The sequence below is a fragment of the Molothrus aeneus genome, chromosome 5 (genome assembly GCF_037042795.1).
Source record: "Molothrus aeneus isolate 106 chromosome 5, BPBGC_Maene_1.0, whole genome shotgun sequence".
Lineage (NCBI taxonomy): Eukaryota > Metazoa > Chordata > Aves > Passeriformes > Icteridae > Molothrus > Molothrus aeneus.
This window is the reverse complement of record NC_089650.1, coordinates 21,716,542-21,728,475: the sequence shown is the minus strand read 5'-3', so window position 1 is coordinate 21,728,475 and position 11,934 is coordinate 21,716,542. Positions and strand designations below refer to the sequence as shown.

General features: G+C 47.3%; 2 protein-coding genes and 1 non-coding gene across 4 annotated transcripts in view; all 3 read left to right on the top strand.

The window, feature by feature from the left end:
- The first annotated feature begins 5,098 nt into the window (after positions 1-5,098).
- On the top strand, positions 5,099-5,171 carry TRNAR-CCU (transfer RNA arginine (anticodon CCU)). The gene has a single exon. It is a non-coding gene; the product is annotated as a tRNA-Arg (tRNA).
- Positions 5,172-5,585: 414 nt separating this feature from the next.
- On the top strand, positions 5,586-6,097 carry FMC1 (formation of mitochondrial complex V assembly factor 1 homolog). Its single transcript, XM_066550037.1, has 2 exons — positions 5,586-5,753; positions 5,848-6,097. The coding sequence occupies exons 1-2, from the start codon at positions 5,625-5,627 to the stop codon at positions 6,040-6,042; spliced, it is 324 nt and encodes a 107-aa protein (XP_066406134.1). The 5' UTR covers positions 5,586-5,624; the 3' UTR covers positions 6,043-6,097.
- A 2,293-nt stretch (positions 6,098-8,390) lies between these two features.
- LUC7L2 (LUC7 like 2, pre-mRNA splicing factor) overlaps positions 8,391-11,934 on the top strand; it is a 30,117-nt gene continuing 26,573 nt past the window's right edge. For both annotated transcript variants that reach the window (XM_066550036.1, XM_066550035.1), the window contains exon 1: positions 8,391-8,722. In XM_066550036.1, the coding sequence (XP_066406133.1) occupies positions 8,662-8,722 (61 nt within the window). In that variant the 5' untranslated portion in view covers positions 8,391-8,661. The remainder of the gene's footprint in view (positions 8,723-11,934) is intronic.

Here is an 11,934-nt window from a genome sequence, read left to right as displayed (position 1 = left end):
ACACGCACACACACACACAATATTCCTGAAACCTGTTCATCTTTCTCCATTCTCCTGGCTCTGTTAAATGCTACTTCAAGATTGAACATTTGTGCAAAGATGACAGTACAATAAAAGAGTGTGTGCATGAGTGTGTGTAAATGTGCACGAGAGAAAGGAAGTGGCTAACGGGAATGAAACTTGTTGCATTTTTCTCTGAAGAAATTGAATTTATTGAATTTATTTCTTAATTAGGTCATAAGTAAAATGTTATAGGCCCTTATTAATGACTGGACTGCTTCACACAATCACTGAGTCTGAGGCAGAGATGTGTGGCTGACAGCCCCAAGGAGCTGGGGGGTAAATAAAGTTAAAATAGCAGCTTGCAACATATTTGAATTGAGATTAACTGCAAGAATCTTGTGTGCAGCTGGTCATATCTGCTTGACAAAAGTTACTGCAAGGATTTTCATAATTACCAAAGTTGTCACTTTCCACCATGCATCCTGTGTAAGAATGAATTTGGTAAAACCTGCAAGAGTGCAGCTGCTAATTGAGTTTAAAGCTAGCTATGCTTCACATGCTGCCTAAGTCACTTGTCATGTTGTACTTTTAGAGTTGTACTTTTCAATTTGTTGAGATTTCATTAGTGGTTTCTTCTCTTACTGTAATGAACAGTAAGTTCATGTGTTTTTAGCTGCAGATAAACCCTCATAATAGTATCTGTGCTTGTTTCCTTCTTCTCAGACAAAATTAGCTATCTGCAATAGATGATCTAGTGATTTTAACAGCTTTGTGCTGAGGATCTATCTAACTTATGATTATTATAAACATGAATACCTGAAATTAGCACTTCATTTGTGGACCAAGTGCTAAACTTAAGGTAACATGCATATGCATCACTAGACTGTTCTGGTTCTGTGATGTGCTTCCCCTAGGGAAGATATAATTTTGAGTTGCAATATGAAAAGGAAGCATTTATTTTACAGAGTTGGAATGGAATGATGAGTCCTTCATGGGTGGAGAACCAGTGTGGAAAGCAGAAAATATGGTACCAAATATGTTCCTGTGGCAGAGAAAAGCTTAACTCAGTTCTTGGCTTGTCTTCACATGTTCGAGTTAACCCGTTAGGCAAACTATGCCATAAGTGGATTTCTCCTACCAATCTAATGGTGCCAGTCAAAGATAGGACTATTGCTGGTAGCTCAGCCAGTTGGAATGGTAGTTTAAGGTGCTTCTTAATCTGTCTTAGGTGCATCAGTGAAGTTACTTCAGTGAAGTTTACCATATTCACCAATTACATTGTTTAATTCCTTTTGAACACATGCTCTTCATCCTGGGCTGATCTGTGGGATGAGGAATCTACAGCTGGTGATGATGGCTGACTGTTGCAGTCTTTAACAAATGGCGCTGTTGTAAAAATCTGTGTCTGTCTACTGCTTAAGAAATCACTGCCAAAATAAGCAGCCAGAAGTATGCTTACTGGGCCACTGGAAAAATAACTGTTGTGTAGGGGAATGCTTTGTTTGTGGAAACTTCTGGTGAGGCTTCATTGTCCTTTTTCTATGATGCAGTGATCCCTTGCTGCTGTAATAGCCTTTTGGGGCTCTAGAAAGCCCTGGTGCTGCTGTGAGTTATGCTGAGAGATCAACATGGCCTGGAACTGGCCCAGAACTGGGGAAGTACAAAAATTCCCTGCTACTGTTTTTGCACACTCCTAAGTAAAACTGCTAATCTTGTCAGTAGTCAAGGATATAGTCCTGTCTTTTGTAGCCATTTTTGACAGCTGTAGTTCTACCCCAACCACCACCATGTTTTGTATCTAGAAGTGTGTGTCAGTCTCTTCCATTGCTGTCATCTCCTGCTTAAACAATAACCATTAGCTACTAAGATTTTCTTTATGGTGAAGTAATCCCAACCAAGCATGTACACTATGTTTGGCTCCTATCATGTGCAACACTTAAAAGGGTTTTTTGTTTCTTCCTAGCAGTGTGTGCAGATGTGTTTTATCAATAAATAGTCATATTTGCTATTGTCTAGTACCAAGAGAAAAAGAGTGGGAGAGAATAAACCAAAACCAGTCAGAAGATGCCACTATCATAGGCCAAACTGAACAGTTGCTGAGGTAGACAGAGCTTCATTGAGACTTTAGCAGATTTCACCAGAGTGGGGGAAGAAACTTTTTTGTGTTCTCAGCTTTTTCCAGCTAAGGCCTTAGTTTGATTAGTAGTCACTAATATCAACTATGCAGATAAGTATTTACGTGTTTCAGTGTTACATGCATCCCTTTCCCCAGCTACCCCTCTTAACACATATTGAAATTTTACCCAAAGAAAATGGAGTATTTTTGAATGTCTGTAATGCAGAACTTTTTGCTAACATGAAAAAAAAATGTATTTTAAAAAAGAAACCCTTTCACTGGTGCAACACGTAGTGTCAAGTGTCATGAAGTTGCTTGAGAGGGAAGCTAAAATCACTTCTTGTGACAGGTTTTGGTCTGAGAGTTTTGTAGAATAGTCAGCTCTCACAATTGGATTAAGAAGCTGCAGAAATGTTTTTTAATGTACAGATTGGATTTGGGAAGAAACTCATGAGACATCCCAGGTTTCTTTCCAGCATCAGAAGTGAATTAAAGTAAATTCTCATTGAAATGAAGTTGCTTCTAAACAAGGGGAGTTACCAGCTAAATTAAAACTAAATCCCAGTCCCCAGGTATTTCTCACTGGTCTTTTAGTCTTGTTGTATGTACCTACAGATAACAATTTAGCTCAGAGGTGAGAATTGTAGTATGTGTTTTATTGCCGGTGATTCCATCATGTAGCAATTAGTAACATGTTCTTGCATAGTTATCAAGATCTGTACTAGAAATAGATGGAGAAATTTTATTTTTGGACTACTGTAAAAAAAAAAAACCAACAAAATTAACTACTACTTTTTATCCCCCAAAAGTCTACTGAGGAGCACTATATTTTAGCAGTTAAATTAGTATCCTTGTTAATGTGATTTGTCTCTTGTAGTCTTTTACTGAGAGTTAGAAGCATTTAATGAGTAATCCTTAAAAAGTTGCCATTCTCTAGCTTAAGATCAGGTGCTTATAATAAAAGGGCATCTGTGATGATAACTTCTGATGATACAAAATCTCTATGTTCATTGGGGGAAAAAAAACAGGTGAGGGTACAAGTCCCTGTAGGCCTGCCTGTTAAAAGAGGGTCAGTGAAGAAGAGTGCCCTGCACAGCTAATGGCAGTGGGGAACATCCCCTCAACAGCAGTTTGGCCTCCGTATCCTTTGTTTGGTGTAACTTCTAATCTATATATCTATATATATTTTAGCAAGTTTGGATACAGTTTAATTCTACCTGACTTGCTGTGATCCCCTAGACAACGAAGGGCTGAGAAACTATTTTGCCTTCAACTGGGGAGCTCAGAATAAAAAGCTGGAGGAATTTTTTTTTGTTATTAACACATGTTAAATCACAGCTAGAATTCTTTGCATTCCTCGGCTTCAAACAAAGGAGCGCACAGTTACTGGGAGATGGCAAACCTGTTTGAGTTGGGGATTCCTGTGATGCTTTCCTCAGTCCAACATGAATTTGTACAAGGTCACCTTCCTCCTTTTAACACTTGAGTTCCAGATCATAGGGCTTAGCAATGGAGAGAGGATCCCAACAGCCTTGTGCTTACCTGATGAGCTCTCCAGGGAAACTGCCCCATTAAATGCTCCCCTCTTGTGACAACCAAATGCAGCTACATTTGGGTGGTAAGCACCACTTTCACTTGGATTTTTTAGGGAGGTGTGTTCCAATAACTTCAAGGGATACTGTGTTTTCAATGTGTGGTTTCTTTCCTCTCTCCTTATAAAACTGGACCTGAACACAAGTTTTGAGTTGTTGGGGTTTGTTTTTGTTTTGGTTTGGTTTTTTTGTAATAATCTCAGGACCTGAAAGATTGTAGCATTTAGTGTGTCTTAAAAATGATGTACTGTACCAGCCATGGATTTTGTAAATACACCTGTCTCCCTTTTTTGTATTTTAATTTTTTAAAAGTGTGTAAGGCTCTTTGCCAGAGGAACTGGTGCCTGCTTTATCTCCATCCTGAACTGAAGCAGGAAAAGGAAGAAGCTGCTGCCTCAAAAGCCCGCGTCAGTTCCAACGCGTTATAATATTGTTCTGGTCAGTTTAATGGCTGTTAGTCTTTTGTTAGTTGGGAAGCTGGTTAGTTCCTTGCACATTCCCAGTTGTGGCTAGCAGAGCCCTGTCAGGGAGGCTAATTTTAACTCTCTTCTGTGTGACTACTTGACGTTTTCACTCCTTCCAGGTACTCAGGTTTCCTATCCCTGAGCAGTCCAATGCTTTCAGAGGTCAGGACTATTGGCCCTCTGTGAGAATAACTGGAGAGCACTTATCAGTGCTCTGATCCAAACACAGTCATGGGGTTCGTATCCTGCAAACGTTGCAGGGAACGCTGCCTTCATCTGTTCCGGAAGGGACTTGCCCTTTTCTGCTTTCCTGAAAGGAGCACAAGCTTTTTTAGGCAGCAGACTTTGCTCTGGGATCCACCCTTGCCGGCAGACCCCTGTTCTGCAGTAGGAGCCTTACTCAATTTGGCGTAGCTGTTCCCTGTCCCTGACTGCGACAGGCTTTTTCATGAGTGTACTTTTCTGTTTTTCTATGTGTCACGTGTCTGTGCTGTATTAAATAAAGAGGAATGTACATATTAGCCCTGTGTCTGTGATTTCTCACAAAAATAAAAATGGGGAAAGGTTTCACTTGAAGGGTTGGCTCTCTTGGGGCTTTTTGTCGGGTTTTTCTGTTTGGGGGTGGGGGCTCTCCTTCGGTCAGGGCAACCACCCGAGCAAGGGTAACACTGTGTGCCAGGACCAGCGCTTACAAACCGCAAAAGGTTCGTTGGGGAAGGAAGCCCTTCCCTGTGGGAACACAGTGTTTTACCGAGCTGCAGCCAAACGCCATTGAGGGACCGCCTCGGCCCCGGCTCCCAGGAGGCCGCGCGCAGCCGCGTTGGGCGGCGCTGCCCAATCACTGGCCTCCGATACACGCCATAAAAGGAGAAGGGGCGGGGACAGTGGATAACTAAGTGCATAGACACTCCCGTCCTGCGGCAGCCCCAGTGGCCTAATGGATAAGGCATTGGCCTCCTAAGCCAGGGATTGTGGGTTCGAGTCCCATCTGGGGTGGGTAATTTTTTTCGCACTCGAGCCGTGCAGCCTCTCCTCACGTCTCTGAGCTGCTCGCTGTCTCGAGTCTGCAGCTCCTGAGCTTCCCTCCCGGGCGTCCCCTTCGGGTACAGCGGGACCCGAAGCGTCTTTTAAACGGAGACCCCAGAAACTGGCGGGGACGCGCCCGCGGCCAAAGCGGGTTTCCTGCCGTGTGATGCGCCTCTTGGACGGCTCCCGGTGCTCCCGCTGCGTTACCACAGGTCCGTTACGAGGCGTGGACCGGGCACGCCCCAGCCTCGGCGCTCGAACCCCAGCACTTCACCAGCGCCGATTGCAACGGCGCGAGAGGGCGGCAGAGAGTAGGAGGAGGCGATCGCTCGCTCGGCGTTCGACTGCCCGCACTGCCGGGGCGCGAGGGCGAGGCCCGGCGGCGGCGCTCGATTGGCCGGCGCGCCGCGCGCGGCTCGGAAGATGGCGGCGCTGGGAGCCCCGCTGCGCACCCTGCGCGCGCTCCTGCGCGAGCTGCGCCACGCCGCCGGCCGCTCCTATCGCGACAGCCCCGCCTATCGGCACGTGCTCGCGGCCTTCCGCGCGCACCGGGTATGCGCCGCCTTCCCCTCCCCGCTCCTGTCCCCCCGGCAGCTCCCGGGTCTCGGCGAGGCCTCGGGGCCGCCCTGACCGCCGCTCCCCGCAGGTGACCAGCGAGAAGCTGTGCCGGGCCCAGCAGGAGCTGCACTTCCAGGCCGCCACCTACCTGTGCCTGCTGCGCAGCGTCCGAGAGCACGAGGCCCTGCACCGCGAGTACCACGGCAGGGGAGAGCGCTCGCCACAGGAGGTCGCCGGGCTGGTGGGCTTCAGACTGCCTCAGCAGCCTGGAGGGAAGGGCTGAGGCGGGACTGCTGTGCTCAATGTTTATTCCTCAATAAATAAATATTTATCCTAGAGCTACTGAATGGCCTGGGGTCTCTAGCAGGTGCCTTTTGTCAAGTTTAGGTTATGGCGTGAAAGCCGTAACTGGAGACAACCAACCCCTTCTGCCTTCATCAGGCCTCCCAGACGCCCACCCCGACCTTGTGAACGTGTGTCCTGACCCGTCCAAGGGTTGACAGAGAGGTGGTTTGTAGTGGAAAAACATGTCAGCCTTCATGATGAACTGACGAACTGCTTGTCTGAGGGGTTGCAGGCGTTCGTGGTTCCCCCACGTGATTCAAATGCGGTAGGTGAGAGAATTTGTCCAGTGTTTACTGAGGCATTTCCCAGCCATATTCTGTGTACGTGGAATTCCCTACTCTCCCAAGAACAAAGGTCTCTTCTGTGGAGCGTCTGTGGGTTCTGGTGAGCACTGCAGTAGCACAAACCTCTTCCACCTTAAAGATTTTTTTGAATTTTACCATGGCGGTGAGTGAGCAGTAGCGATTCAGAGAGATGAATTCTTAATGAGTTACATGTTTCTCCCTGTCCCTGAGAAGTGACTGCCAGCTTCCTGTGCTTCCCTCTCCCTCTGAATCTCAGAAAACCTGAAGGGAACTGACTCTAGGCAGTCACAGGAGGTGCACAAATGGGACTCACCTCACAAATCTGGAGCAGTGAGTTTCTTTTTATAAAAGGCCTTGAGATGTTGCTGTTCACAAGAGAGTGTTGTATTGTGTGCAAGATATGTAAGAAATCTATAACAAGAAGGACTTTAAATGGCTAAAAATGTGAGGTTTATCTGGGGAGAAGCTTGAGGCAACTCCAAGAAAATTAGAGTGTGTTTGTTGGGGTTTTTTTACTGCCAGGGAAAACAAAGTGTTTTGTCAGAAAAGCATTGCAAAGAGAATCAGTTCATCTGAGTCTGTTTCTTCCTTCCCCTGTATTTAAAACTTGGGAATGGTTTAATCCCCACAGTATAGTGGATAGGCACAACAGATCCTTAAAACAGGGAAAATTTGGGCTGCTTAGGTAAGGCAAGGAGATGTGAACTACAAGTTTTAGGGTTCTGTTGACCAGAATTCCAGTTTGCAAGTCTCACAAGTTAAATGGTGTTTTTTTCCAAAAGCCTTGATATAATGGGTGGAAAAGTATCAACCTATTTTCAGCTCAGTAGATAAAGTTGTGGGATGTCACCACACACTGAGAATGGCTGTGACACACTGCTTGTTCAGCATTATTTAATGAAAACCGCTGCATTCTGTAGTATATTGCTTGAGAAGGGAAATTAAAAAATAAAATTAGAAAAAAGAAAAAAGTGATCATTTGGCCAGACACAGATGCTCTTTAAAGAGTAGAAGGAGCTAAAGTATGTATGGTGTTGGTGTAAATAATCACTAAAAATTCTAAATTTCCCCTAAGCATACCAAGGTACCTAAACAGACACTTCTAACAAGCATTGGTGTCTCTTCCATTTACTTCCCCTTCAATCCAACGTGATGACTAACAAAAGTAAATTTAGATTTTAAAGAAAAAGCAAAGCCAGGACATAGTCTAATTAGCTGAAGAGCACTGGGTAGAGAATCTTTTCCTGAATGTGTTACAGAAGAACATCTTCTCTACAAGTCCTTCTGAAATACAGATAATTGGGGTGAGGGGGGTTATTATTAGGGGAGGTTGCGTGTGGCCCTTTTTCACTCGTGTGGAGCTAACCTTGAACACGACAACGCCTGGGGACGATTACAACTGATCTTTGTGACGGGTTTGGGCACTAGATGGCAACACGACGGCTGACAAAGAGTCACAAAATGCAGGCGTTAGAATGGGAAAAATTCGTTTGGTTTTTTTTTTTAATGGACCTTGGTGCCCTGTAAGTCGAATTATCAGCCAAATAGCCTCAGTTTTAAGGGAGGTTCTCCAATTAGCGGGGTATCAGAGTAACTTATCTCACCACGACTGTACCCATACTTGAGGGAGGCAGGGGCCGTGGCAGTGGTGCTGCACGCCAATCCAAAAGGGAATTGTCCCCAGACGGGAGCTGTCCCCCCGCTGCGCTCCGGGGCCGCCCGGGACCCCAGCCGCGCCCGGCGCCGCCGCTGACCCGGAGACCGTGACGTCACACCGGCCACGCGGCCTTTCTGGCCAATCAGCACGCCCCAAGGCCCCAGACCGGCGGCCCAATCAGGAGCTTCGGGGCTTGGTGCGTCACTGGCCGAGCGGCGCAGGACGTGGCCAATGTGCGAGCGCCAAGGCCCGTCCGTGCTGACGTCGCGGAGCGGACGAAGGAGCGCAAGGCGCGTGCGCGTGGGTTTCCGTTCCCGCCGGCACGCGCGCGTGGCGGGCGCGGGAGGGAGCGGGAGTGAGGGAGCGTGTGGGGGCGCGAGGCGGCGGCACCGGCACGAAGCGAGTTTCCCGCTCCGCTTCCCACCGGGAAAGCCGGGCGGGGGCAGCGCCCGCTCCCTCCCTCCCTCTGCGGCGGCGGGGGAGCGGCCCCGCCTGTGACGCGAGGGGCAGGGCCGAGCGCCCGCCGCGCCTCGGGCCTTGTAGGCCGCTGTCGGCGTGACTCGGCCGGGCCGCGCCGGCCCCCCCCGCGCTCAAGATGTCGGCGCAGGCCCAGATGCGCGCCATGCTGGACCAGCTCATGGGCACGTCCCGGGACGGTAAGTGCTTCCCCGGCCGCGGTGGGGCGGGGAGGAGGGGGCGGAGCCGCCGCCGCCCCGGAGGTCACGGTGGTACCGGCCGGGCCGGGCGGTGTTCGCCGTGATTGGCAGGCCCGAGACCCGCTGCCCGCACCCCCCGCGGGGCGGGGCTGCCAGGACCGTCGGCGGCGGGGTGGGGGGAGCCGGGCGCCGCCTCCCCCCGCGGAGCTGCCGGCGCCGGCTGCTGTCCGGGCGGCCGCAATGGCGGTGCCGCTGTTATTGGAGATCCGCTCCTGGCGGTGTCCGCGGCGCGCACCCTTTCCGCCCGGTCACCATACAGGGGCACACACGCTTGAGAGACTCTGATCATCGAGGGGAGGACCAAAAAAATCCCCCCAGACCAACAGCCCCTTCAGCAGAGCAGGGTGGGGTTTTGTGTCGTTACAGAGTTGTCTAAATTGTGGCCCGAACCATCGTGTTAGCCAGCAGGCGGGTATGGCTGTTGCTTTCTGAAAGGCAATGGGAGATTGACCTAAGTGGACAAACTGTAAAAAAAATAGCGCCCTAAACAGCCAAGTAAAAGCTTAACGTCCGGAGGCAGTCATTCTCAGAGAGAGATAGGAGATGTACGGTCAGGTTTCAGGTCGCTCTGCGATCACACAGTGGAGAGTATTGCTGCGTAAAGCTTTCTGCAGTTTTTGTCGGAGTGCATGGCGATCAGCTTGAAAGTCTGAACCGGCGCTCGCCCATAAATCCAGGTAGTTGGGGGAGCTGCTAGAGAAGAGCAGTTCCGCTTAGGCTGTGCAGTTCTTAACTTGCAAACAAGAGAATTCTGCACCCGAGGGTAGGCAGCAATTAGAGGTAATTTAAATGTTCTGCATGTGGTACTCATAATCTGTACTCACTCTTGCAGATGTGTTATGTTTGTGGAATTAACTTGTTAAATTAATGGTTACCTGTTCCCCCGTGCGCTGACTAGGATGTGGAAGTGGGACGTACCTTGTATGTCCTGGTCATCTCTGGGTACTGGGCTCATGTGAAATGACAGCTTCTTTTAGTATAATCTAGAATTTTGAAAAATGTAACTGGTTTATGCATACTCCTTGTATCGTGAATGCTTTCTGCAGAGTTCTAAATTACTGTTCTGTGAAAATTGTCTTCCAGAGTAAGGCTGTTTAGTGAGTTGTCATCATACAGGATCTAATTTGGGGTGGTTTTGTCTTGCTTCAGAAGATTTTCCAATACTTCCTGTTGTGGCTGCATATGTCTGAGTGCTTGGCAAAGTAACATTGTGCTTATGGAACTCAAGTCTTCCCAGTGTTGGCACCTACATCGCTGTCTCAGTGCTACCCTAACATTACACAGAAGTTTTCAGGCGGGTGGAGGAGCCGTTTCAGTTTCTGAAAGTTTCTGTTGGATGATGGGAGAAGAGTGTCATTTACTTGAGACAGCTGCCCAAAAATGTTAAGTGACTAAAATCTAAACCAAGAATAGCCATTTCAGGCTATATTTTCTCTGGCTTTGTAAGAAGGCAGTTATTGTATTGATAATTGTATTCCCCCCCTCCTGCTCACCCTGTAATTCCTAAACCACATGTGCTGAACTGTTCACAAACTAACTGGCTAGAAAGGAAGCATTTAAACAAAATGGGCAGGATGGGGAAGGATAAGGAGAAAAGATGATTTGTAAAGCTGGTTTCCATGATTGGATTGAGGATCTCTGTGTAACACCATTCTAGTTACAAAAAAAAAAAAAGTCCAGTGGAGCTGGAGCATCAGCATCATTTGTACTGAATTGTACACAGGGATTGAAAATGAACTTTTTTTTGCAGAGCTGGTATGTAATAAATCCAAGGCCAGGCTCAAGGTCATTGAAACATTGCTAAGCTTGAGAATAGTGGGGTTTGTGGTCGTTAGGTTTTTTTATATTCCTGTTACCTTTGACAAATAGTCTATTTCTGTTAACATGCAAATTGCAGCTTTTCATTAAATGTGTCAATTTTTTAATTTCTTGGTAGGTCAGAACTTTATTTTCACCACTTATCCCCATTGCCTTTGATTTTGCTCTCCCTGGCAACACATTAGAGTTTAAAATGCAATAGAGTTTCTGAAAAAATAATCTTTCTTGGGCAATGTTTTTGTTTTATAATATTCAATATTACAAACGTGCTTTTTAGTTTTATACTTCACAAAGTCTGGCAGGTCTTTTTGTCTTGGTCGAGGTTTTTTTGAGAAGACTAGAATATGAAGGCTTAAAAATCTTACCTGTTTTAGAAAAAGTAGATCAAACATTTGATCTCGTCGGTGGGAATAGAAAAAACTCAGAGGTAAATTTAAAACCAGCAGCCGTGCCTGAATATGTGTAGCGGTTTTTTTTCCTTTTAGGTTTTAGTATCATTTGTAGAAAATATGAACATGCTCTGAAAATGATTTTGAAAATTCCACAATCAGATGCTCAAACATGGTTTTAGGAGATGAGCTGTATGCTGTAATTTGTGGGACAATGTGCATACTCATTATGACTGGTGTCCCTAGGGCCAGAAAGGAAAAGCCTGGAAGGTGTAGTGATTAAGTGTTTTTATAGATTTGCTGTTAAGCTCTGAGAACACCTGGAAAGCACAGTTCCTATTGATCGCAGCGATTCAGAAAATACCCACAAGGCTGTAAGAATATTAATGAAAAATCATCTGTGCTAGAGAGGAGACTTCTCTGTCAAACGGGGCTGCCGAGCATGTGGCCACCCAGAAGCGGGTGTGCTGCCCCTGCCCCTGGCTGTGCCCTTTCCCAGAGGGCCCTGTGCTTGTGGGCAGGGACAGCTGAGAGCTTCCCCAATTCCTTGGCAGCCTGCTGCCTCCCTTGGCTGAGTTTGGGCAGCAGGATGGATGCACTTGCAGTCACAGGGCATCGCTGGCTGATACCTGCCAGGATGTGGGGCTCGGCAGCCTCTTGGCAGCTGCCAGGCCCAGTGCTCCCTGCTCCGTGCCTGCCTTTGCTCATGTGACAGACACCTGACAGAGAGTGGAACTGAGGGGACTTGGCCGGTGCTTCTCAGGACTTGCCAGTGAGTTGCTGTTCTTAGAATACAGCTGGGTTAACTGAAAAGCAGTTGGGTTGGTGATGTCAATGCAAAGAAATGTCTGAATGGCAGGAGTGGTTCTTTTACACACTTGAGAAAAACACATATTAATTATTATTTAAAAGCACGTGAGTTTTTTAAAATACATTGCATATTAC